Source organism: Cryptomeria japonica, chromosome 5 (genome assembly GCF_030272615.1).
Source record: "Cryptomeria japonica chromosome 5, Sugi_1.0, whole genome shotgun sequence".
Classification (NCBI taxonomy): Eukaryota; Viridiplantae; Streptophyta; class Pinopsida; order Cupressales; family Cupressaceae; genus Cryptomeria; species Cryptomeria japonica.
Genome location: NC_081409.1, coordinates 747,906,491 through 747,934,184, shown reverse-complemented (window position 1 = coordinate 747,934,184; position 27,694 = coordinate 747,906,491). Strand labels below are relative to the sequence as shown.

Genomic DNA, 27,694 nt, shown 5'->3' with positions numbered 1-27,694 from the left:
ATTTTCCTCCGTCATAGGACTTAGTGATAGATATGTGTCCAGTATCCAGACCCATGTCTGAGCAGTAGATTTTCCCGAACCATCAAAATGGGGTAAGGACATTTTACTTATCCTTGCCTTAATGTCTTTGTCTGTGTGTCTTCTTTTTCTATTGGATTTACCTTGGGTCTTCACTTCATAGTACTCCTTAAAGGGAATATGCCCTTATACTTCGGTGTCCAACCTTGCATAGATTTCTGCTAGTTCTTCTACACTATCCATCATTGGTTCTTCTTCATCAGGCATAGGTTCTTCTCTAGGCCAGAATGATGGCATGGTGAGCCTAAGAATAGAAGCTTGAGTGAAGTGTTCATTTTCAGAATGATTGGAGTGGGTATCTCTTCCATGGTTCGGATTAGCTCTTGTATCATTGCTGTTCATAATTTGGATGGCTCAGAGGATCAGTTGGTTTGTCTTCTCAAATTTGTCATTGGTCTGCTCCATGAATGTTCTTAGTTCATTTGACAATTGTTCTGCCATGGCTGATTGGTCCCTTCTATGTTGATAAGTTTGCATTAACTAGGTTCCCACAAGATGGCAGGATACTTAGCTCTGCTACCACTGTGATGTCCCCTTTTGGGATTTGCCTTACTTTAGTCCTTGATAACTTTTTTTGATTTGTATACTTGAAATATATGTTTCAATGTTGTACATTGCTGCTGCTCAACTTGGCCTTTAGATTTGAGTCATAAGAAAATAGACTCTTCACGACTTATCCTATAGTTCTCTTCTCAAATCTTTCTATAATCACCTTCTCAAATTGATCACAAGTCTGCCAGAAAAATCTCTTCTCAATCTGTAATAATTCCTTCTTGACTCTCCTATAAGTCTGATCACAAGTCTGCCACAATATACTCACAATCTCTCTCTTAAAATTTGGCTACAAGCTCCTCATATATTTGTTCTCAAGTCTGATGCGATCTCTTAATATACGTCTTCCTTCTAAATCTGGTGTATGTACTTGATTTCCCTTTTATTTATTCACACCCCACCTTTGACCAGTCTTCTATTATATTTTCTTCATATAAATCTGCTCGTAAATATCTCCTCCTTATGTATGCAGCTTTTCTTTTTCTTCTTACAGACTTCTCCTATATTCTCCACACATACCCCCATCACACTCTTATCGTATGATCTTTATACCTTTCAAGAAATGCAATTTCCTTTTGAAGAGACATCACATTTCCCATATGGGCATACTTTACCAAGAGGCGTCCTTTACTTGAGCAATTATTTTTGTTTGTTGTTTTAATCAAACATACCATTTAAGTACTCCCATTGTCCTTTATCGCTTCTAAACTTTAATTGATGTTTGTTCATTACCATTGAAAAGTCGGCCTTCCTTAAATAATATTTATGTTTAACAAAAATTATAACCTAACTGCTACCTTCATATTTTACACGGTTGCTGCTCAAGGAAAGTTTTAATCGCTGCTTCACTCTTAACGTGATCATTGTATGTCTATGTTTGAGTAATCAACCCTCTTCTCAGTCGGCTGATATATTTGTTTAGTAAATGGTAAGTCAACTCGTTAAATCTCCTTAATCGCCACTATCACCACTCCAGCATACAGGTTGTCCCTTCTTAGTCACTGTATATCTTATGTCTTAAGTGTTACGTACTTCTTTTTTCCATTGGCTTGTTCATCTGTTGATCCTATGAATGCAACTAATATATATATTTTCTTGTTTGCTGATTGCCCATTGATAACATTACTTGGTGTATTATTGATAGTGATTATTTGGGTCTTCTCATACAAGATTGATCATTACGTGTTTATTGATAACTTGATCCAATTCCGTTTTTATGAAGATGCTCTTCATATATGGGTGATCTTTGACGTACCATGGGATTAGTTTACCTTACTCGTGTTTATCAGTTATTACTTTGGATCTCATCTTTTGCAATTATGTCTCTTTTAGAGACTTCACAAAATTGGTTTGTGGATTGCCAGTATGGGGATATCACAAGCTTACAATGTTGAAGAAGCCAGTTTCTGTTCTTCCATCTGTCTCTGGGAACCCATCTGCTATTTGTCCTGAAGTGTTTGGGGTTCAGGTTCCTAAGGAAATTGTGTCAGGGGTTCAGGTGCCAAGCTTCTCAGTACATGTATAGAGCCCTTCTGGGTCTGATTATTCATTTATATCGACTTTGATCATTTTAGAAATTATGCTTTTTATAGGCTCATCCTTGAACTGCTTTATTGTTAACTTCAAATTGAGAATCTGCCATTGGGCCATATATCCATTTTATGTTAGCGCACTACTAAATGTATTTTGGATTTCCTTTATGGCTTGCAGGGAACTGCAACAATCACCTGGAATGAAAAACTGAGACAGATGTTGCATCCACAGATGCTAAAGCCATTTTGCAGTGGCTATGTAAAGGAAGCCTTGACACCTGAAACATCTGTTGTTAACCACTCTCCATGGTCATGAATTGTAATTTTGAACCTTTTTTGACAATCAAGCTTCCTGATGAATGGTATAGATGCTTCTAATATTGGATTGCTCTTCTACACCACAAATGTGCTCATTTCAAATAATATGTACGCTATTCACAATGTGCAAAAATCAAAATCAACAATTCCCCACAAACCAGCTGGGCATTCTTTGGCAGTGAGTAAAGTGCATTGCAGCCCTTGTTATAAATGTAATTAAGCAAAACCCATACCTTCAAGTGAATTCATTTAATAAGAGGAATAGTAAATTTATGGAAAAACATTGGAAATACAAGCAGCATTCTGTTTACATCAAGCTTCAATATACTTTCCTTTGCAAGATCTAAGACTATTTTGAATAGTATCTTTTCTTCTGTGTGTTCATCAACTTCAAATGGACATGTTAAAGAAGAAATACATAGTTCCACGAATATTAAAAAAGTTAAATTCAACCAAATAATTTAGTATTCCTAAATCCATCATTTTCATGATGTCATTCTTTTTTTAGGCTGGTAATAAATGCATACAATAAAAACAGATTTTTAAAATGATTAAATCTGTTAAGATCATAAAATCGCATTTAGAAGATAATGTTTGATACGATTAAAGGTGACCATATTGACTACAAAAAGAATCGTCAAAATTTATGTCTAAAGCACTTTCCAGATATATAGGATACACTTTTATTTGGAGCTCTGAAGTTTACATCATATATTAAAACAAACCTGTCACACCCAATTGGTATTATCCAATGATTTCCTAACAATCTTAATTGATTATAAATTGCCTATGGGGGAACCTTATATTTCATGTATAACCTATTGGCAAATTGACCTCCTTCAGGATTGTTAAGTTAGGTTTCAGGCCAAACATTTGTGTCTCATCAACCTGATTTTATTATTTCTTTAACTCAAAGAATTTATAAACTTGTAAATTTAAGGTAAGTCTTCTGGGATATTTGATTGAAAGAGACATGACTTGCTATAAGAGAACAATCACTTCCTATTATTAGGGATCTTTCAATTATGTTTCCACATAATGCATTCAATTATTATTAACAAACAGGGCACCTGTGACTACATGACAAACATATAATCCATGTACCACATAACTTTCCCACCAATGAAAAGATAATCTCTCTTATAGAATAATTACCAATTGGCACAACTGCAAAGGTAATACCCATGACAGAGAGCAATCCTGATCCTGCAAATAAATGATTCAAAATGATTTAGTTATTTACAGTAATCTAAGACTTTAAAATAAACACAAAAAAATTAGATAAAGGAAACTTATCCTTTTCTACTGCCTATTCTGCAACCAAAACAAGCACAGCACATTAGAATCATTTTTCACTAAAATTTATAAAGGATCACATAAACTCATAACTTGTGCCTTTCATAAATCCATCATAAATCCAAGAAGGCCCACAATCAGCTGGTAGAAATAAAAAATCAGATCTTACAATGAGGTTTCAATGATACCATGACCAAGGAAGAACTAGCAGCCATTCTCCAAGTCACCATTTCCAACAGTCATTTCTGGCAACAAAAAGCAAAAATATAATGGGTCCTAAAGCATGATTCTAACATGGCTTTCTTCCGTATATCACTTGCCAATAGACATAGTATCAATGCTACAGAAAAAATAACTCTAGAATCTAAAAGAGCTGTCTCAGATGCTAAAGAAAACAACACATTGACAACGGAATTACTTCAAATCTTTGTTACACCAAGTTTCCAATGCGAGGCAGGGGATGGGAAGACACTTTTCCATGATGGATTATTGGAGGCCGTTTTGGGGAAATGGCTATTAAAAGAAAGGGAAAAATAAAAAATATAGGAAATTTCAAAGATTTGTATGATAACATTGATAAGGCATTCATCATATACATTATAGAACCTAATACATAACATTAGAGTTGAATTAAAATTTCACATGAGAGTTGACAATCAAACTAAAAAAATTTAATTGCTTTCATTAACAACGTGCATATATATTATATAAAACTTACAATAAAACGTGTAGAGGCTGCAAGTTCAACTACAAAATGACAAAAACATAGAAACCATGTGTTGTGCTTTGCACACACTCCCCATCGCCGTCAGGGTCCCACTCTCTTGTTTTTGTCTCGCCCCCACTGCCTTCACCCCCCCCGTGGGAAACTTTTGATGAGTTCGCAGAGGAGATGCACCAGTTAAGAATGTGAGGAGATGATCCTGCAGGAGAGTAAGCCTGCCCACTTCCTTAGTCCTAAGGAATCCACACCATAGTTGAGCGTGATCCCGTTCGTGAAGGGGAAGATGAATGATGAACCATATGAAGTGATCGCAATTGTTGTCGAATTGATGACCCTCATTAGCAAGTTTAGGGCCTGAATCAAGATTTGCCTTTTGGCAAAATTGCAAGGCAAAGGGGTGAATGCAAAGAAGGAGAAAATGTCAAAAAAGTTTCATAATTTAATGTTCAAAATTCCTGCAAAAGAGGCTAATTTCGGCCTAGGTAACCCAAAAGGCGCATAAGTTTGAAAAATCGGCTAAAGAAGGCAAAAATGTCAATTATTCATAAAGTTTGCAAAAAGGCCTTTTAGGCCGAAATTAACCTTAAGTTTGCAAAAAGGCCTTTTAGGTCAAAAACGCAAAAATGCAAGAATAGGCTTTTTAACTAGCCTTTGCAAAAAGGCCTTTTAGGCCGAAATTCACTTAAAGTTTGCAAAAAGGCCTTTTAGGCCGAAATTCACTTAAAGTTTGCAATAAGGCCTTTTAGGCCGAAAACGCAAGAATGAGGCATTTAACCTTCAGTTTGCAAAAAGGCCTTTTAGGCCGAAAACGCAAAAATGTTAGAAGAAGGTGTTTAACTTTTAAGATTGCAAAAAGGCCTTTTGGGCCGAGATCACGTGAATGTTAAAAGGTGGTGTTTTAATGTAATTTGCAAAAAGGCCTACTAAACATTATCAGTCAGAAACCAAATTAGTGGTGCTAAAGGGGATGGTATTAGCTAACTTCATGCCTGAAGCCCTTGGGGAAGCTTTTGATATCCCATTTCCGAATGATCCCATTGCCACAACTGTCGATCAGGCTCAAGTTGTTTATGACATGAATCCTACTAAGTGCAAGAAACTGATAAATGAAGAATGGTTCAAAGAGAGAAGACCCCCAAGCGCTAGAATTGGTAAAAAGACCCCCAGAAGTATTTTCACAACAAGTATGGTGATATGGTTACCTTACTCAGCCGGGTCATGGGAATTCCTCAATCCAATCTTTTTGAGGAATGGATGTTCTACTTCATTGAGCAGGTCTTTGCTAGGAAGTCTAAGTTCAACTAGGCTCAGATCATCAGCAACAATATCCATACACAGTTGGTTGAACTTGAAGAAAAAAAGTACTTTACCATGACTTCCTACTTGGTCTACATGTTTGCCCGACATCAACCGCTGATGGGACTAATTAAGAAGGGTGAGATCGAGAATGGGCCGAATCAGGTGAAGGTATACAACTGATACCCTCAGCTGCATTACCATGACATTGCCCAAAGAGAAAAGAATAACATCGCATACGCAATTGGTCAGTATGAGTGTTAATGATGCCTTTGCAATGCGCCTGGTTAGATTAATGAAAGGAGGATTGCATATAAGGCTGTCAAAGCAGGCTATCACTCTGATTTAGAAATACGATGCATGGTTCATCCAGTTCCCTAGTTTCCACTACATTAGAATAGCAGGCTTTGAGGGAACACTGTTAGGGGTAAATAACTTATGTTAGTAAGTAATAATTAGAAGTGTGTTTATGGTTATGTTGTGTCGCCTAGAGGTTCCCGTCGGGTAGTTGGGAGTTGGTGACGGTTGGCAACTTGGCCAACCGTTGGGTCTATATATTGTTTAGATGGAACCTTGGCAAGAGAGATTGATGTATGGAGATATTCAGATCAATCAATAAAGATAGAACTCTTCTAGTCTAGTTGTTTATTGTTATTACTTATGTTGTGACATATGAATGTACTGGTACATGAATAATTGGTACGTGTGGAAAACACTATGTTATTTGTGAGTTTGACCAACCTTACATTAAGGACTAAACATTTTGGCGCCATTGCCTGAACGAACTTGGAAATCACTATGGCGGCAAGCGGAAGGAATTAATGGGCCGACCATTCAACCAGTAATTAATTGTTGTGGACAACGACACGCACGAAGAGAGTACTGCGGAAGAAGCACGAGAGGATCAGTTGATGGCAGACTTGGTAGAGTTGTGGGACGTGTCGGTCACGCAGTACGTGCAGAGAGAGGCTCGGGAGAGAGCTGTCTCAGAAGGCACGATATGTGGTGAACTCACTGTCAGCACTCCCGTCTTTGACCTGCTCGGAAGTATTCCAAGGTTACTCACCCGAAATCTGATTGCACTCCAAGACCGAAGGGAGAAAACTGCATGAGAACTTCGTCGGCAACAAGTACTCCGAAGGTACGAAGAGCGGAGCCACAGGGAGGAAGAGGAGACGGAGGCTAGTCGACGTCGTACCTCTGGCACTTGATGCCCCTACAGCCAAACAACGACAAACGTACCACCACCACCGAAGGAGCAGACGACAGAACTGTTCGGAGATCTCTCCGCATTAAAGAACAGGCCGAAAGGAGACGGCGGCTAAGGGAGTTTGCTGACTCGAAGAGCCTGGAGGGACACGGCAGGAGTCGAAGTGTGAGTAGAAGTCGTAGTCGGGAGAGACAAAGGCCATATACATGGAAGGAGTTAGTCAAGGTCGCCAGGAACCTGCCACTCCCAGACGTAGCGGAGGACGATCTCATCGACCAAGCCCCACACTCGATGTCAAGTGAAGAGGACTCTGGAGCCGAGTCGCAGAGCAACCCGTCGGAATATTCTGAACAAGGAGAGGAGGCGGTAGGGGACCTGCACGAAGGGATCGCCAATATCTTCAAAGCAACATTATCTGGCATCGGGAACTTGTCCTTGTCAAAGGGCATCAAAATAGGAGGGTCAGATCCAAAAACCTCAGGAAGGAGGGATTATAGGAGTGAGGGTGACCAAAGCCCCGTGGCAAGAGCGTACGGTACCTCCTGGACACATAATACCTTTCCGGCACACAATCACCTCCAAGCGTTACATAAAAACCTCCTGACAAGAACAATGGCACACACCCCGGAGAAACAAAAGCTTCTGAAATTCATGGGCGACGGGGCGGAGGATCCCGTATGACATTGTAAGACATGTGTAACCATTTGGGAAGCAAATGGCCAGGATGACCAAGATTACTAGTTGAAAGCATTTCCAGCCACTCTGCGGGGAATAGCGATTGATTGGTATACAGACCTGGATGCCTAGTACAAAACATCCTGGAACAGTTTGAAGAAGGCTTTCCAGGAGGAGTTCAAACTACTAAGAGATGATAACGAAATTGTGGCGGAGATTTACAACACCAAGCAAGGAAAAAGCGAAAGCGTGCGCACATATAATAGAAGGCTAAGGGAACTGCTTAACAAAATGGAGAACCAGCCAGCTGATGGCCTCAAGAAGCGGTGGTTTGTTGAAGGATTGGTACTGTCCCTCAGACGGAAGATGAAAGTGGTCCCTTTGCCCTCGTATGATGAAGCATACAACCGCACGATGGATATTGAAAGTGAAAACAAGACATCCCGGGGAAAGCTACGAGTGAGCAATGGTGACAGTACAGATGTAGACAGCGATGGAGAGTCCAAAACTATGCAAGCACTCTGAAAGGATATGATGAGGATGATGAAAGAATTGAAGGGTGACAAAGAAAGCGGCAGGGAAGGAAAAGAACTATGGTGCACCGACTGCAAGACGGAAGGACACACTAAGAGAAGTTGTCGCCGCAAAGTTTTTTGTGACATCTGCCAGGTAATGGGACATTCCATTAAGGAATGCCCATACAACTTGAAAGCACGGAGCACACAAGTGCTCTACACCCAACCCGACTAAGCCACACCACCAGCGACACCTCCGAAGCCAACAGCAAACTTTGATGCCTCACCTGGAGGGTACAGAAGCAATCAGCGGGGTAACAATAGATCCAATAATAACACGCCAAGGAGTAGAATTCAATACGACGCGAAGGGACGACCCATGAGTCAATGCAAGAAGTGCAACAAATGGGGTCACTTTGTGCGGGAATGTCAGAACTGAGGTGACGCGGGAAGTTTGTTCTGCAAATGGTGTGGTCCAGGAAACCACGAGGACATAGATTGTCCAAAGCAAAAAGGGGTGAATATGTTGGAGGTGGAAGAACCGTGGGAAGGCGTACTGGGAATCACAAGATTTCAAATCAAAAAAGACATGTATCCTGACCCTCGCATGGAGAAGGAAAGACTCCAGGATGCCAGGGCGGATATCGAGCGTGCGATGGTAGAAGAGCGGAGGGCCTCACACCCAGCTGTCAATACACCATTCCGGTCAGGACCAGAGAAAACTATCATTAAGTAGATGTTACAGACCACAATACCCGTACGGGTATCCGACCTTCTGCAGACCATGTCACAGTTGAGGATGGCTCTGACAAATGTAACCGAGGACACCACCCTCGGCCAGGAACACCAAACGATGACGGAACCATGTAGTATGGACCCTGTGAAGGGACCTGGTACGGACACCATGAACCCTATGCTACTCACGGTAAGCGTTGGACGGAAACCGACAGTAGTAGAGATGGACATAATGGGACAAAAGCTCACAAACACCATTGTGGATGGTGGGTCCGAAGTCAACGTACTACCAAAGGAAACTTGGAGAAGCCTTGGCAAGCCCACACTCTGGCCACCAACATTCCACCTGGTCGGCACAGACCAACACGGTATCAAACCCCTTGGTACCCTCATGGCACAAAAGGTGGTAATCGGGACACAGCAGTTTCTTCTGGATTTCGTAGTCATTCCACTGGAAAGAAAAGCATACGATGCCCTCCTGGGAAGGGGATGGCTGATCATGGCCAAAGCCAATCATAATTGGAAGAAGAATACGCTCTCAATCGAGAGTGATGGTCATAAGTATGTAATCGATCTAAGGAAACAGTCCGTCAATGAAGAGCTCGCATCATCCGACTCCGACTCACAAGATTCAAATAGATGGGAGTGGGGTTCTGAAGGAGACAGAGGGGGGAAAGGGCCCGACAAGGAAGGAGTGTTGGAACTAAACGGGTGTTCCGAAGATGGAACTAGTTCACTGGCCGGACTCTTTCATTGGCAAATGGAGGACTATGAGGTCTTCCACCCGGAGTGTCACATGCTGCAAATATGTGAGGTAGGAGAATCAAGTGGCGGGATGGAAGAACAATCTTTTCCGTCGAGGGAGTACAGTAGGTACCAGGAGGGAATGGCGCGGATGGACGACACACCAGCCCACCAGTTTGAACGAGATAAACCCATCAAGTACAAGGAAAGAGATGTGGTGAAGATTAATGTCTGCAGTGAGGAAGAACCGCAGATGATACTTGTAGGGGATGACTGGAACCCCATGCTGAAGGGCTGAAGGCAACAGCCTTCAAAATATTCCTCGAATATAAGGACGTCTTTGCCTGGACTTACAAGGACTTGAAGGGGGTACCGTTGGAGCTATGTGTACATTGCATAACCCTCGTACCAGGAGCCCAACCGGTACGGAGGAGGCCGTACAAGATGAACAGAAACTACGCAAATGAGGAGATCAATAAAATGCTAGAAGCAGGGATCATATTCAAAGTAGAAACTAGTTACTGGGTTTCCCCAATAGTCATCTCTCTTAAGAAGGAAGCTAATTAGATAAGGATATGCGTAGACTTCAGGTACCTAAATGCAGTAACCATCAAGGATCCATTTCCGATCCCATTCACTGACAGCATCCTAGAGGAAGTCGTCGGGCATGAGATATACACATTCCTGGATGGATTCTCCAGGTACAACCAGATAAGTATCACGGAAGAAGACAAGCTAAAGACCACATTTGTGGTGGAGGAAGGGGTGTACGCCTATAATCGCATGCCCTTCGGACTATGTAATGCTCTTGCAACCTTCCAAAGAATAATTTTATACATTTTCGACAAGATGTCCATAGGAAACTTCAGGGCATTCCTGGATTACTGGTCGATTTTCAGCGATCAAGACACCCACTTGAAGGCTCTAGGGGAGTGCATGGAGAGGTGTCGAAAGGCTAGGCTAGCCCTGAACCCAAGGAAGTGCAAGTTATGGTACCACAAGGGAAGCTTCTGGGCCACATCGTGTGTAAGGAAGGTCTGAAGACAGACCCGGACAAGATAGGAGTGATTGTCAACATGGAAAGCCCAACAAATGTGACAGGGGTGAAATCATTCCTGGGCCATGTCGGCTACTACCGGAGATTCATCAAAGGCTTTGCACAGGTTTCCTGGCCCTTAGATAAGCTACCGGAGAGTCGTTCTTCTGGGGTACCGAGCAGGAAGAAGACTTCAAGGAATTGAAAGATCGGCTGGTGAGTGCACCAATATTGGTGTACCCAGGCTGGAACAAGGAGTTTCATGTACATGTCAACGCCTCCAACTTCGCAATTGGTGCTACCCTCGCACAGGTAGGGACACAAGGACTGGACCATTCCGTTTTTTTCGCCAGCCGACTCCTGTCAAGGGCTGAGCGGAACTACAGCACGACAAAGCGGGAGGCACTAGGGATGGTGTACGCAGTACAAAATTTCCGACACTACCTATTGGCCACGCCATTCACATTTTATGTGGACCATCAGGCATTAATGTACCTGGTAAATAAACCAATCATCCAAGGTAGGGTAAGTCGTTGGCTACTACTCCTACAGGAATTCACCTTCACCATTATCGTATGGCCAGGAAAGTCCCATGTAATAGCCAACCAACTATCAAGGATCAAATCAAGGGAACCAGCCGAGGGGGTGAACGAAGACTTTCAAGATGCACACTTGTTCCAAATTGCAATACTACCAGCCTGGTATGCAAAGATCAGCCAGTACCTCTCTACCTCCACATTTCCAAAGGAAGCTGGCACTTAAGAGCAAGACCTTCCAACTAATCAATGGGCTTCTATATAAGATGGGTCTCGACCAAATCTTGAGGAGGTGTGTTATGGAGGAGGAAATCCCCGATGTGTTGAAGGAGGCACACAACGGGTTGGCAGGCGGACATATGGGACCACATGCAACTACGAGGAAAGTGCTTCTGGCTGGCCTATTGTGGCCAACCCTACACACCGACGCTCGAGAGTGGGTAATTGGGTGTGACACTTTCCAACAGGCGGGAAAACCACTCAAGAGGGACTTCATGCCCCTCTTCCCTTCACAACCGCAGGAGTTATTCGAACGGTGGGGTCTGGACTTTGTGGGACCTTTGAAGCCAAGTAAAATGCACAGGTGTAGATGTATTGTGGTAGCCAAGGAATACCTCACTTGGGGGCAGAAGCGAGGGCCATGCCGGACAACACAGCTCTGAGTATGGTACGGTTCTTGTAAGAACAGGTCGTCACAAGGTACGGGATACCCCTCCAAATCACTAGCGATGGGGGAGTGCACTTTGTCAATCAAGTAATTCGTACCATCACCGTAGAATTTAAAATATTTCACAACCTATATAGTCCGTACTATCCTCAAGCTAATGGGTAGGCAGAAGCAACCAACAAGGTATTGGTGTCAATAATCTACAAATCATGTGGAGTGGAACAAGAAGACTGGGAGGAAAGACTACCAGCCGTGCTATGGGCTTACCGTACAACATACAAGGTCACTACCAGACACACCCCATTCCAGCTTATGTACGGACAGGAGGCAGTAGTACAAACTGAGTACACCATACCTAGCCTTCGGGTGGCAGTGGACAATAGGCTCGATGATGAAGAAAGCTTGAGTACAAGGCTTGGCAGCCTGATAAAACTAGGCGAACGAAGGCTGGTGGCACAATGGGCGACAGAGGTGGCGCAACGCCGACGGAAGCATTGGAATGACTAGCACCTACAGCGGGCCAACTTTCGGCCGGGGCAATTACTTTTGAAGTATAACGGTCGGAACGAACTTCAACCAGGGAAGTTTAAAGTCTGTTGGCTCGAACCCTATAAGATCAAAGAGGTCGGGAAGAACAGAGCAGTAAAGCTCTCGACCCTGGACAACAATCTGATCAAGGACCCAGTGAATGGTTCCAAACTGAAAATCTACAAAGAACGGAGCAAACCTATCATTGAGATTAACATGCTAGGATACGCCACCAGAGGGTCCTGGACCATTGGCCAGAACAAGGAAGTCGACGAAGACCCCCTGATCAAAGAACCCTTCCAGAGAGATGAAGATTGGGCAAAGCCTTTTACGACCATGGAAGAACGGTTGGTACCGAAACGGGTAGAGGGTGTGGCGGTCCCCAGGATCCACAAGCACCTCACAAATGCGTATTTTGGGGACCCGGTTGTCTGGGTGCAGGTATCAGGGCACTGGAACAAGTGGGCCCCATACGAAGGACTTCGAGAAGGGTATGCGACTTATGATATTGATGAAGAAGCAGAGGCCCGGAGGAGAGCGGAGAATGCAAATAAAGAAGAGGTACTGGTAGACTCGAAGGAGGAGCTTGATTTAGAGGCATATGGGGCAACCCTAGGGCCTTGTTTAAAAATGGTGTTAAAAATAGAGGATCTATTTGTCATCGCCTCTGAGCCAGGCGACATAGAGGCTGGACCTAATTCCTTGTACTGGGTAATCCCTAACCCCGCGGGACCACCGGAGGTCGACGGAGAGAGCATGAAATGGTACCAGCAGTATGGGGGTCGCTACTTTGACGGCCAATATAAGGGGGTGGGACCCGCTCCGTTAGTTGACAAGATATGGGACCTAGAGTACGTGGGGACATGCTGTGCACAGGAACATTATAGAAGACTTCCGCACGTCTGTATGTGGCTAGATGATTCGGAGATAAAAATAAAAACTGTGGGCGAGCCTTTAGGGGTGAAGAGGAGCAACTGCGGGGATGAGGACATTGACCAGGAACCACACAAAAAATGGAAGGAAGACAAGACATGGAACAAAGGAACAGTGAAGAAGGTGAAGAAGAGGCATAGCACCCGGCCAACAAGGAGAAAACAAAGAGGGCAGAAAGGGAAAGGTCATTCAGCAGGAGTAGTAAACACAATAAACTGGCCAATGGAACCCAGAAGACCAATTAGAAGGCACAACGTGACCAAGGGATACCTTGGTAAACTAAAGGTACGGGGACTAATAATTAAAAAGCGTTGCCAAATAAAGGAAGTGAAAAGACTATTATGGAAGGGGATACTAAAGGGTAAGGAAGGGAAATACATGAAGAAAGGAAAAAAATAAAAGCTGACAAGTATTAGAAAATTGAAATGCCAAGTGAAAATAAGCAAAATAACTAAGGAAAAATTAAGACTGCTAAAAAGGCATTTATTTTATATTCAGCTAATAAAGCATTTGCACCTAACCCTAACCCTGACAAGGAGTGATTATAAGAACCTCCAAAAGGCCCAATTATACACAGAGCAGGGGAGGCAGCAAAGAAAACCCAGTAGCCAGGCGAGAGTGAGGAGACGAAGACAGGTAACCGTACGGCTGGGCAAAGGAGGGAAATTGAGTTCGTACACCGTACGGACCAATTGTATGGGCGCATGAAGAAGTATTGGAAAATCCGTACGGCGTACAGATTGCACGAGCTCGGAAGCAGGAGTGTCAGACGCCTAACCCGTACAATGTACAGCGTACGAAAAAATATCGCCTAGAAAGGTGGGTGGCGTACGATGGGCATATTTCACCCGTACAGTCAACACCGAAGGCGACGTACGGACGAGACAAAAGAAATCAAAGGACCACTAAACAACCCATACAGCATACGGAAAACATTGCCTGAGAAGGTGGGTGGTGTACGGTGGGCATATCTGACCCGTACGATCAGCACTGAAGGCGATGAAGTAATCCGTACAGAGTTCAATTCAGACCGTACGGTCAGCTAAGAATCTGGTACAGTAGTGTTCGGCCGCTAACATAGGGAAGGAAGAAGTCGTACAGACATGGAGACAAGTACGGTACGGATATCAACACACAATAGTCCATACATGTAGGCAACAGGCCGGTATAAGAAGCAAGAGGATCGTTTGGCAAAGCACACTAGGGAAGTTGTATGGTAAGAAAGTTGGGGGTAGCACAATGGGCCGTACAAACTGGCGAAGCACTCTTTCCAATAGTTATAATAACGACCACGAACGGGACAAAGGAAGGAAAGTAGAACAGGGCAGTTACAGTGTAGCCATGACTGCAGAACCAGCCAGTAGCAAGAAAGCCAGGAACCGATCGAAGGCACAGAAGGATCCAGAGGGGGTCACAACAGAGAATGTAGCATTTGAAAGTGTCACCGGCAGCGAATGTCATACCTAGTGGGAAGAAACCCCCCGGACCATGTGATTAAGGAGTCTATCAGGAGGGCCCAGGTCGACCATGCCATCCAAACGCCCACATTCAACATTAAGGATTTCGAGCCAGTTCTACGAACCATGGTGTCCGGATATAACCAACAGGAACACGATTTGGTCATCCAGTTTCAGGGATGTACGGTGCGGGTCTCTTTTAAACCAGACGACTTCAAGAGAGTATTCAGTATACCAGAAAAAGGTGCATCAGTAGCCAAACAGACCAAAAAACTTACCAAGGAAAAAAAAAGTGGTTGATGGACCTGGTTTGCAGGGATGATCTCACGGAGGAGCAGTGGAAGAGTGCCTGTTCGGACGACAGAGGGGTAAAGAGTGCTTTTATCACACCAAGAAAATGGAGGATGTTAATGGACCTGGTTAAGAGTCGATTTACAGGAGCCAGTCGTGCATCTGAAATAGCTTTCTGGATGATAGCATTAATGAATGGGATCAGGTGACTGGGGATAACTCCTGGCAGAACGAATTCATGATTTTCTCAGACTGGAACACAAAACGTTCTACATGTGCCATCATGCTATCAGCTTATTCCTCGACGTCGTACGCCTGCAAGACTCGCCAGAAATGTGGGGAGCATTCGAACCGCGTAGACGAGTGGAACCCAACAAGCCTACCATGTACTACTACACCAACCTAGACACATTAGGCGACACCGCGCAGCCAGCCAAAAGGAGGAAAAAGATGGAGACATCTATAGAGGTCGAGGATGTCAGCAGTGCTGAAGAATCTGATGAGGCAGAGGAAACTGAAGAGCAAGAAAGTGGTGACGAGAGGTTTCGCAGAGCACCACATACAGTTGCAGAGGAGGAAGGGGAAACAGAGTCATAGCAGTAGGAAGAGGAAGAAGAGCAGCACGGAGGGTTACGAGCACAATGGAAAAGTATGAAGGTAAAGTTCACACCTCCGAAATTATTCTTGGTACCACAAGAAGCACTTACAATGGCTAGCCCCATGGGAGACATATGACCAGTAGGGGTGCTGTTTCGAAAAATCAACGAAGGGGAAACACTAGCACAACGGCAGGTAGCATTACCACAGATTAGCTTGGTCATACTTGCAACAGAAACCACGGAAGGTACTACGACAAACCAGACAGCGGCAAGAGAGGTCGTGCCAAGAAAAGACATAACGACGGTGCAGGAAATTGGTACGGCATGCTCTGGTTCTGGTACGGCAGACATTGGTACGGTACCAACAAGTATTGGTACAACATCAACAAGTGCTGGTATGATGCCAGCAAGTACCAGTATGGTGCCAGCAGGTACTGGTACTAGTACGGTACCAGCATGTGCATGTATTGGTACGGTTCCATCAGATACTGGTACGGTTCCATCAGATACTGGTACGGTTCCATCAGATATCGGTACAACCCTGATAGGTACTAGTATAGCTCCAATAGGGAAGGAGGCAGGGAATATACAGATGACTCAGGATGACCTAGAGGCAGTGGCAACACTGGATACTCTCACGAACGAAGATGTAGACGCCTCGTTGGATGGATGGCTAGGGCAGTTCGCACTAGCCCCGCACCTTCCCCCCTCCCCTGCACCGCATAACATGGCCATTGGGGCGCGCATGACTCCGAACAGAAATATTACTATCTCAGACCTGGACGGAGGAAGACCCGTTGATCGAGAGCATCAGAACCCAGGGAGTGACAAGCAGGGCCAACAGAGCAGTGGACCAGAGGGATCACTAGTAGGGCTCCACATCGCCACACCCAATCCGAGTGATCCAGTAGGCTAACTTCAACGATTCTTGGGAGAGCTACAGGGGCTCTCCAATGTTGCACATAGCATGGCACATCTTACTGGACAGATGGAGGCTGGCAATTCAGCCGACGCTACACAGTTGTGTCACTTCATGACTACGGGGTGTACGGACGAGTTTGCGCGCCACTTCGAGCAGCAAGGGTGGCCGGACCATAGTACGCCAAAGATGATTCAGAATTGGACTCACAAGCACTTGGTGTGAGGCACGAGCACCTTGGGCACCACCTTTCGTAGCATGGAGAGGGCTTTCCAAGATGTGTACTTGCAAATGCAGTAGCAGCAAGTGGAGCAAGAAGCCTACCAGCTGTACATAACAAAACTGGAGAAGGAAGGCGAGAAGCATGCACAGCTAACTGCAGTGGAAACAAACCTGCGGAAGGAGTTGGAAATGAAGATGACCACCTATGAGGCCCGTTGCAACATGCAGGAGAAGGAGGCGTAGGTACTAGCAGCCCAAGTGGCAGAGCTCACCTCACAATTAGAACAAAAAGATAAGAAGCTATTGGAAGCTTTTCACATGGTAAAGAAAGCACGGGAACAGCAACTGCTGGCACAAAAGAACCTGAAACTTCATGCCGAACAACAACCTCCTCTTGCGGCCACTACAGGGACGCCTCCTCCCTCTTCTTGGTCCTAGTTATGTTTTATATTTCAGCTCTTATTGTCTTAGTCGTCTGGAAGACGACTACGTTTTTGGGGGGGCAAATGTTAGGGGTAAATAACTTATGTTAGTAAGAATAATAATTATAAGCGTGTTTATGTTGTGTTTATGGTTATGTTGCGTCGCCGAGAGGTTCCCGTCAGGTAGTTGGGAGTTGGTGACGGTTGGCAACTTGGCCAGCTGTCGGGTCTATATATTGTTTAGATGGAACCTCGGCAAGGGAGATTGATGTATGGAGATATTCAGATCAATCAATAAAGATAGAACTCTTCTCGTCTAGTTGTTTATTATTATTACTTATGCTGTGACATATGACTGTACTGGTACGTGTGGAAAACACTATGTTATCTATGAGTTTGACCAACCTTACATTAAGGACTAAAACACCATTCCGGCTTCTGCGCTATCCATCAGACAGAGTAGTCCTCATAGAGGTAGCAAGACAGGCACACCCAACAGGCAGCCTACTCAGAGATAAAAAGCAGTCGAGATTCACCTTCCCCATGATTTTGGGTACTCTTGATGCGCACTTCGAAAATTTGGTACAAGCTGAAGAGTCATTTGCTGAATTGGCATCCTATTGCTTACAGAAACATTTCCCTAGGAAATACATTGATCATGATAATTTGGCAAAAAGGGCCTACGGCAAGCACTACAGGGCCAAGGCGTTGATAGAGGACTATTGGAGCAATTGTTCTAATGACTTTGAAGTCCGTCGGCGTGAGTATTCTAGGTTGAGTGTTCAACAAATGCGGCTTTATGAGTACCGCCAGGTCCCAGATTAGGTGACGGACTATGGAAATTGCTTGCAAGTTCGAGAATTTGAAGCAGTCAAAGACCTCCCGCTAGCCATCGATTGGACTCAGGACTCAATCATAGATTTTGAGGCAGTTATGGAAGCTCCAAGAAAGTACACCGATAACTAGTTATCCCAACAAATTGAGAGACTAACCCATGAAGGGACCCAATTCACATACAATCTAATGGGTAGTCTCGATTCCCAATCTTCAGAGGACGAAGGAACCTCAAGCGCGCCAAAGGAAGAGGTTGAGAAACCTGAAAAGAAGAGAAAGAGAGCAAGAGCCAATAAAGGGATTTGAGCATCAAAGAGAGCAAGGAGAGAAAAGATCTTGATCAAGAGGCCAGAGGTTACTTCATCATCCAGGGACCTCAGTTCAGAGGATGATGTGGTTGAACTTGATTACATACCCACTCCACCTTCACAAAGTGATCCTGCTACATTCGAGGCAAATAATCCTCAAACCCAAAATGAACAAGAAGCAAAGGTAAGGACCATTGGTTTCGATGAACCTGGAAATCAGGTTGAGGGAGAGATTCCTAATCAATGGACTGGTAAACATGAGCTCACACAGGAAAGTAGGCATGAGTCGCAACTGAATAGTGGCAACAAAGATGACACCACTGTTGAGGGAGAGCAGAAAGGGGATGAGACTCAAGAAACCAGCAGAACTGAAGAGCAGCCATTACCAGAGGGTACCAGCAGTTGTTCAATGAGGTAGGAGAGAACTCCATCATGAGTAAGGGATTGGATACTGCACCCATTCCTCCTATGCCCAATCAATATCAGATAGGCAGTGAGTCAACTGAGGCCTCCAAAGAACAGAGTGGGAATCTAGCATCTAGACAGACCATCCCTCAAGAATGGCTAATTGCTCGGGCACAGCGGAAAGCAGCTGTCAAGCCACCAATTAACCTGGAGGATATCTTCTCTCGCATAGGAGAAATAAAATCCAAAGGCAGGAAAAAGTCGAAGACTTACTCCAGGATCACTAAAGATGAGAAAATGATTCGCACGATTCATATTGCTACCCCACCTGCAGACAAACCAGCAGATCACATTGCATTGGCTGACTACAATGTCACGACCATCCCAATAGGGCAAGCCACCAAAGAGCAAGAGAGGGAAGAATTCTGAGATTTCGTGCAAAATATGCTCAGACAGCTCGACAAAATGACTACTGAGAGAGATATGTACCGAGCTCATGTTGAGCAAGCTGATGGATACATTGATCACCTGTTGAAACCGTTGTAGCATGTCGTTGAATCCCATGTTTCACCATTGGCACTGGCACAAAAGAGTACAACTGAATTTGAAGGAGTGTGTGACACTACCAAGGCAGTCAAGGAATGGTTCCAAAAAATTAAAAAGAGAGGAAAGAAGATTATTCATGATTTATTTGAAGTAACATTCAAAATACAAGCGGCACAGATCATAATGTTGGAGGTGCAAAAGGAATACACCAAAATTCAGAAGGTGGTTACCTTAGCTCAACCACTCATGAGGGCTCTTTTCTGGACTCGCGCGCAGATTTCGACAATCCATTCTATCCTAGATCCCCATAATGTCAATACTTTGAAGGAATGGTACTGGATTGTTTGCATGAAGATGGACATGGTGGGCACTATTAAGAAGATTCAGGAGGAATGTGAGATGGACCTATCCCATATTGAAAATGGTGGTGAAAATATTCAAAAGGCGTTGGTCATTGGTTGGACGGATACCATGGAGGATGTTGATGTAGTGTCACGATGGAAAGCTAGGTTGAGGCCTGATAAAATTGCATACTCTGTGGAGGACATAGAATGCATTAGCAAGCTGCATACTGACATATTGCGCTTCGAAGATCAACAATCGAATTGGCGCGAGCAACTAGGGATAGTCGACTCTAACCTTGAAGGTACAAAGTTCAAAATGCGCAATCCTCCTTTTCCCCCTAATGAGGAATTGTTTCCCATTTGTATAAAATTCCAAGAGTATGTTTGTGAGGAATGTGCGGCACACCGAGACATTTGGGAAGGCTACTTGCATGAAGCGGGCGAATTTGTGGGAAAAAGTCCCTAACGAGGAAAGAAAAAGTGTTTTCCTGAAAGTATATGTTTCTTTTAAATCTTAAGTGCACTTTTTCAAACATAAAGTTTCTTTTCCAATTGCCAAAGTTATTGTAAATTTCGAGCTCTGTGCAAGTGCACTTTTTGGAGCAGCTTTATGTTTGGCAATTGATAGTTATTAGTTACTTTATGGTTGGTGTTGATATTCTTACTTCCCATTTATGGGTATGGGCAGTCTTGTTTTAAGGGATGAATCTGGCCCTCTTGTTTAGGTTTAATCTTGGCCATTCATCCATTTTGAAAACTCTATATAAAAGAGTTGGTTCCTACTTTATTTAAGGCAGAAAGTAAAAAATTGTTGCAAAACTTTGGCAAAACTTATACAAATTTTGATGGATGTTAAAGTTGTGTCATTTTTACTGTGAGTGCATGGTCCTCTTCTCCACCTCTTTTTTTTAATTTCTGAAAATGTATTTTAATTTCAGACAGTTTGTTTATACATATATTTGATGGAAATCTTGGTTCATACCATTAGGAAATAATTGATTGTTATTCCCTCTGTATGGTTAGTCTGAGCCCAATTTTATGCTAAGTTTGGTTGTTAAATTTGGATGAATGAGTGTAAAAGTCCAACATTTGTATTCACCAACTTGAAAATTTAAAGTTCCTAGATGATTGCATTGGTTTTTACCTACTTGTGCTAGTTTGCTGGCAAAGTAATTTCTGGTTATTTTAAAGATTTTTGTCTGTGTCTAAATATGTTGTCTTAGTTAAGTTAGCTAGTTGTTCCTGTTACTCTCTATCCTTATTCCCCTTTTTTCCCTCATTTAAGCCCGCAAGTTAAGTTGAAGTAGCATCATGCTAAAAGTAAATCAGATGAAATGAAACTATAAGATTTTAGGGAACCTGTGCGAAACCAATTCCGTTTAACCGTAAGTCCCCTTTGTGTTTCTAGCAAAACACATCAAGTCCTAAGCTATCCTACAGTCAAGACCTGACAACCGAAACCTTGAGGTCATCCCCCATTGATCAATTTAAAACAGCATTAGGGATTTCCTTATCTCAAGAGAGGATAGGATACCTAGCATTCTATTTTGCATTGGTCAGATGGAGTCGTAGTTCCGCGGTTTTAGCCACGTCAACACCATGCTGCTACTCCTAATCAACATTTGTTAACACTACATCAAAATTTGAGCCTGAACCTAAGTCACTACCATAGTACCACTATGAGGGATTGCCTATCCATTGAACACCAACCAATATCTCTTGGGCCTACTCCACAACAACCTATGCGGCATCTTCAAAATCAATATCTCAACATGCAATTGGAGTCTGATGATTCTCAAGATCTTGTTGATTTTGAAGTTGCAAAACCCTATGCACAATCATCAACTTCTCTAATCATTGAGATGTAGGCCTATTCCTCTTGATTGACTAGATGCCAAGTTGCCAAAAGAGGTGCAGTAGATGCGTACAAATACCGATACATCTATATTTGAAAAATAGGTGATCAGAGAACTTGGAGATGCCATTTTTTTAATATAATTTGTTAATTCTCTCATTAAATCTGAAAATATCAATATCACAAAATAGTTAATCACATGTTACTTTCCAAAATTTCAAGACATCTTCAATACAAGAGACACGTCCCAAGGGGTCGAAGACACATCTCCCTACAACAATGACTAGATGAATTTGTAAGCTAAAATATATTGTCCCAATTCTCTTAACCAAAATTTGCATAATTTTAATAAAGTTTCTATGCAGAAATTTCATCAAACAATTCAGTATGCAATGGAATATGTGGAACTTCTGTTTGCTACTGCTTGGAAGGTTTTATCAAAAAAATTTACAGCATAAACTCATCACCCAAACTCATTTCAACATTCATTGGTTTAATGAAACAGTACATCAAACAATCACCATGCATTCAATAGGACTAGAAATAAACGAATTCAAAAATCATAGTTTGTCTTTTTTGTTGATTTTATGGTAGTGCTCGTTAACCACGAGCAAACATCAGATCTGTTGCCTTCCCAACCATAGACGATAAGCTCTGATCGTCACCCTGTTGGTTGAAAATTTTGTACACTTGGGGAAATATACAAAATTATGGTTTCAACCACAGCGTGTGAGTAGAACTCTCCTAATCAAGGGGAGGCTCCCCCTATCTAACTACAACTTTGAAAATAAAAATAGGATGGGACAGCAATCTTTCTTCTTCTTTCAAGAAAGACAATATCCTTTTCTCTTCATAGAAAAGTGATATAGCGATTTGATAGAAAACAATAGTAACAACTTTTGAAATGAAATGAGAGAAAGGAAATGAAGTTTCTTGAAAGCTCAAAGACTTCTGTCACTTCCTTCGGGACGGGACAGCAGTATCAAGCTCAAAGACTTGATTAAATGAAGTCCTATCTACCCTTTTCTATACTAATTCTATCAAGAACAAATTATAACAGCACAAAGACTGGAATATCTTATTCTTTTCTACTTAAAACAATGGGAAGTAGTATAAGCTCAAAGACACAACTATTTCTCACAAAATCTGCTCCTAAATTCTCCTAAGAACAAGTGAAAGCACAAAGACTTACAACTTCTCTCAACAAAATATTCATTTTAATCTATATTAACCTCAACTACTTGCAGCACAAAGACTACAAATCAAATGTGATTAAGCTCTTTAAGAAACACTTGCAAGAAAGATAATATAGAACAGAAACTCAAGTATGTAACACAAAGACCCAAAGCTTGAGCAATTTCTTTATATTTCTTTCAATTTTTGAATTCACACACGAAAGCTCAAAGACTTCTATGATGTAAATTTGGCAGAGTTTTTGCTTGCTTTCCAAAAGATAAAAAATACAATAGACCCCTCAAGTATTTATAGAGGAGCCTTGAGAAAAAGGTGGGAGGATCCTAACTAACTTGAGAGATTCTCTCAACCGCCAAGACTTATTCAATAACTAACTAAGACTTATACCAACTACAGTCCTAACTGAACACAACTTGTAGTTGCCTTACATATAATTACAAAAGTACAAGTAATGACTTAACTTGCACTTTACAAAAAGACTTTTACATGTAACTTATCAAAAGAAAAACTACAACTAAAGATTACAAATGTGGAAAAATACAACTAAGTGTTGAAAAACACTTGATTTGTAGCACATGAAGACATGAATCCTTCAAACTTCTGGATGATCATTTGTAGTTCATCAAGATCCGGTTCATGGGTGTTCTTGGCAACAACCACAGTCTTCACAATGGTATCATCACTATCATGGCATTGGAGGAGCGCATAGCTGTTTTTCTTCAAGATGGACTGAATTTCATGCAAAAAGATTTGATGTTTCATCAATATTTTAATTGAAGCGGCTCGGAATTGATCGCTCCTCCATTCATTATGAATCCTTCTCTGCAAATCTGCAAGAACTTCTTCTTCTGGTATTAGCTCTCCATTTGGACTTATTATGTTGCAAGAGGCCTTTTCACAATGAGAGACAATATCTTGGAAAACTTCACCCCGTAATCTCATTGCATCATCAATCTCTTCAATGAGAGACTTAAGAACAAGGGCCTTATTTTCCAGAAGCTCTTCAAATTCCAAGTACATGGCCCTGGAAGAGATGATGGCATGATCCTGTAGAACACTCAACTGTTGTTGGGGCATGGTACGCCAGATTGTCAAACTATCTTCAACACTTTCCAGATTCTTTTTGAAAGTATCGGAAGTCTAATCCAGTTTCTCTTCAACAGTTTCCAACTTAGACATCATCTGAAAAATGTCTTTCATCACTTGTGCACATAGATTATGAAACTGATCAACCCAGGAATCCAATGCTTGTACCTTCTAAGCACCCATTTCCACTCCACGAATTGAATCTTGGGAACTAGAAGAACCTATGGAATTACTCCCTTCAGCAGCAGGCTTTGTGATTTTATGAACAGCTGCCATAAGTTGTCGGTTTTCCTCTTCTAACTTGTCTTTCTTTGCTAGAAGTTGATCACATTGTTGTACCAGTAAAGTTACAGAAAACTGAGCATCATGTTTAATCACCACATGCGTTTTCTTACCCAATTCTATCCTTGTAACTTTGTAATCAGTAGCTGACATTTCTTCAAGCGGCTTATCTACAACGGGTTCAACAATTTCAGCTACCTTCATCTTGTTGTTGTCAACAGTTACTCTGGAGATAGTCTTGGCCTTTTTAGCAACCTTGGATCTAGACTATTTAAGTTGCTGATAATCAAAGGCATCAGGTGAAATTTCTAACTTCTTCCTTTTTGGAGTAAAAGAACTAAGCCATGGAGGTAAAGCCATCAACTCTCCTTCAGTAGCAGTTGTAGGCAAAGGAGAAGCAGTTTCTGTTTGAATAACAATGATCATCCTAGGAGAAATATTCGTTTTTATGACGACCACGGTTTGCTCAGTAACCAATGGGCATGAAGATTGCCTCATAAATGCTTCAAAACCAGAAGTGGAGGTATCAATCTCTCACAGCTGGATATAAGCAAGAGTGTCTTCAGGAACTTCCAGCACACTCTCTTGTTGATGATCAGGAGGTGACTCGTATGCCAAAATAGGAATGGCATTTTGAGGAGATTCATCCACAAGCAAGTCAGGAGGAGAAAGGGGCGTCTCAATGGAAACTGGGGGAATGATCTCATGAGGCGAGTCCGATGTTGGAGACGTAGGAGCATCATTAGATTGCTGCCCTTCTTCTGGATTGTCCAGATCGATCACCTGAAAATGAAACCGTGACTTTTTCTTCCAACGAATTGTCGCCTCCTCAAGAGGAAGCACTACTGCCCAACTAACTTGCAATTTGATCCTTGTGCCCAAAGATGATGCGCCTTCCCTGTTGTCAATCTGAATCTCAGACTTACGTCCAAGATGCCCCGCAGAATCATCTTCTTTTCCAATCTTGATTTTGATGAGTCTAACAACATTGCTTTTCAGCCAAGCGTTGGTGTTAGCTAAGATAGGCTGAAATCTCTCAAGAATGGATATGCACTCCTTGTGTGACCATTGGATTAAAGGAAGTGGAGCTTCCTCAACCCTTCGTGAAATATATTCAGGATCAAGTACGTGCCCATCGTCAATCATCCCTTGTGGAATATCCACCAAGTTCAAATCAACAACTTGCTCAACAGTGAGCCTACAGTAATCCATCTTCAGAACCTCGACCTCTGTACGGAGATCTACCTAGATATCCTCAATGCGATGCACGTGCACGAAGGATTTTTTTATCTTCTCCTTCATACCCCGGTAATCAAAATCAGCTCTGGACTTAAACCTTTTGAGCTTAATTTCCTGCATTTCGGTCTCCATGGCCTTGGCTTTAATGGATGTGACAAGAGAATACCGGCCAATTTTTAATGGGTTTGTTGTAAAGATCCCCATTCCAACCTTATGTCTGATGGACCGATGAGCGTGGACAGCCATAATCTGTCTTCCCAACTCCATAAGAATGATCTTATCAGTTGGATATCTAGGGAGCATATATGGTTGCCCACTATAGCATCCGATTCTCATATAGGTGAAGGTCGGGAATTGTAGAAACAAGCATCCATACTCACTCACCCTTTCCCATGCCTCATCTGATACCCTTTTGTTCTTCAAAGTTCTGTCAAACAGACACATGAAGTAACCGAGGAATGCATCTTGGACTCTTCTGAAATGCAATTTGTTGGTCTCAAAAGCAACTGATCATAATATTCCCAAACTGGTATAAGTGAGTGATCACCCTTGGTAGAAAGACCTGGAAAATGTCTAAGCGATGCTGCCAAGTACACCAAATATGAGTTCATGTAGAAAGTCATGGTGGAAGAGACTGCTGAAAGTTGTTCACACAAGGCATCGCTGATGACTTCTCCCCATGATATATGATGGGACTACCTTATGAACAAGATGAACTGGTACATCTAGGGCTCAAAAATATTAGAATGTTCAAGGCCCATTATCCTGCTGAGGAGGGTTATGATGTCTCCTATTTCCCATTTGAAGTCACAGCGATACAACTTAGCCCACCTTGAAAAGGCGGCTCGTGGCTCATGGATCCATTTGTTGATATGACGTTTGCAGTCTTTTTCCCTTTTCACATAATACTCAGCTGCACTCTCTTTGGAGATTTCCATGTAAATAGGTGCAGGAGGTATTCTGAAGACTTTCTCAATTGTGTCTGCATCAAGGCGGATTATTGCTTCGCCATCATCATTTTTAATGATTATTGTCTCCATGTCAAAGTGATGGGCACAAGCGAGAAAAAATTCAAGTTCTAGGGCAGCCACTAGGAAAGAAGATGCGTGATGGATATGGTTGTCCAAGAGCCGCTGCATATTGCTATCTTGTGGATCCTCAACCCTCTTGACAAACTCTTACATATCCACATACCCTATTTTTGTATCTCTTATGCGATCCAAAGGAGAGGAAACTTGGGAAGGTGCAACTTCGTTTTGGTACTTGTCATATTTATACTTCATCTTCTTTGGAATTGTCGATGACGGCAAATCTGGCATTGATGGACAACCTAGAATACTGTGAAGAAGACTTAAAAGTGTTAAGGCAACACCATATTCAGCTGCAACTAACATTTTTCCTTCTTCAAATGGGAAAAAATTCGACTCTTGAACTTGACGCCTTCGTGAGAGAGAGGGGAAATAAATGGGAATGGGGAAATCTTGACTTTGACCAATTTCGGATCTTGGCGAAATTTTTGCAAGTATACAAGTTGGAAAAAGCATACATGCAATCAGATTTTTAAAACCCGAATGCAAGTACACTTGTAAATTTGCAAATGGAGAAATGGGTGGAAAATGAGAATTAGACTTGCGGAAAATTGACGAAAATGGAAAGTACGGATATGGGTGACATGAATGGATAAAAATGGGAAGATCCGAGAATGTCATTTTCATGAAAATGGGAAGAACTTTTCAACATGTAATCCGGTTCTTAAAACCCAATTTTGAAAGGAAGGGTATTTCACATCTTTTCAACTTGGAATTTTAATCAAAAATGGTTAAATTCTTTAACCGTAAGGGAAGAACAAAGATTTCCAGCCAACTTGTAATTGGGATTTAAAATCCCGAATACAAGTAAAGAGGGAAAATGGGGAAGATCAATGCAATTTAAAAAATTGCTTATGAAGGGGGAAAATCTCTATCACAAAACCAATTTTTGGGGCAAGAACAACATATTTACAAATTTACAACTAGAAAGGAAAATAAGAAAACAAGAAAACAAGAAAAGAAAAGAAAACATACCTTGCTTAATCTGAAATGCTTCTTCAAAAGATAAAGCAATCTTGGGAACAAAGAAGAATAACTCTTAAATAGAGACAATCCGCAATTGAAAACCCTAGCCATGTTTTTTTACCAAAACACCATAAGCTGAAAAAGGTGGCAGCAAATGCAAGTTTGGAGGGCCAAAATGCCAAAGAGGAACCACGCCTAAGAGTCCCAAAGCAAAACGCCTAAGGAAGAGATGAAAACATGGAATCAAAACCTTCCAAAACGC

The 27,694-nt window shown here is 42.4% G+C and overlaps 1 protein-coding gene across 2 annotated transcripts in view; it reads right to left on the bottom strand.

The window, feature by feature from the left end:
* Positions 1-27,694, bottom strand: part of LOC131064116 (uric acid-xanthine permease) — a 307,219-nt gene that overhangs the window by 175,897 nt on the left and 103,628 nt on the right. For both annotated transcript variants that reach the window (XM_057998146.2, XM_057998145.2), the window contains exon 4: positions 3,636-3,686. In XM_057998146.2, coding sequence (XP_057854129.2) covers positions 3,636-3,686 — 51 coding nt within the window. The remainder of the gene's footprint in view (positions 1-3,635; positions 3,687-27,694) is intronic.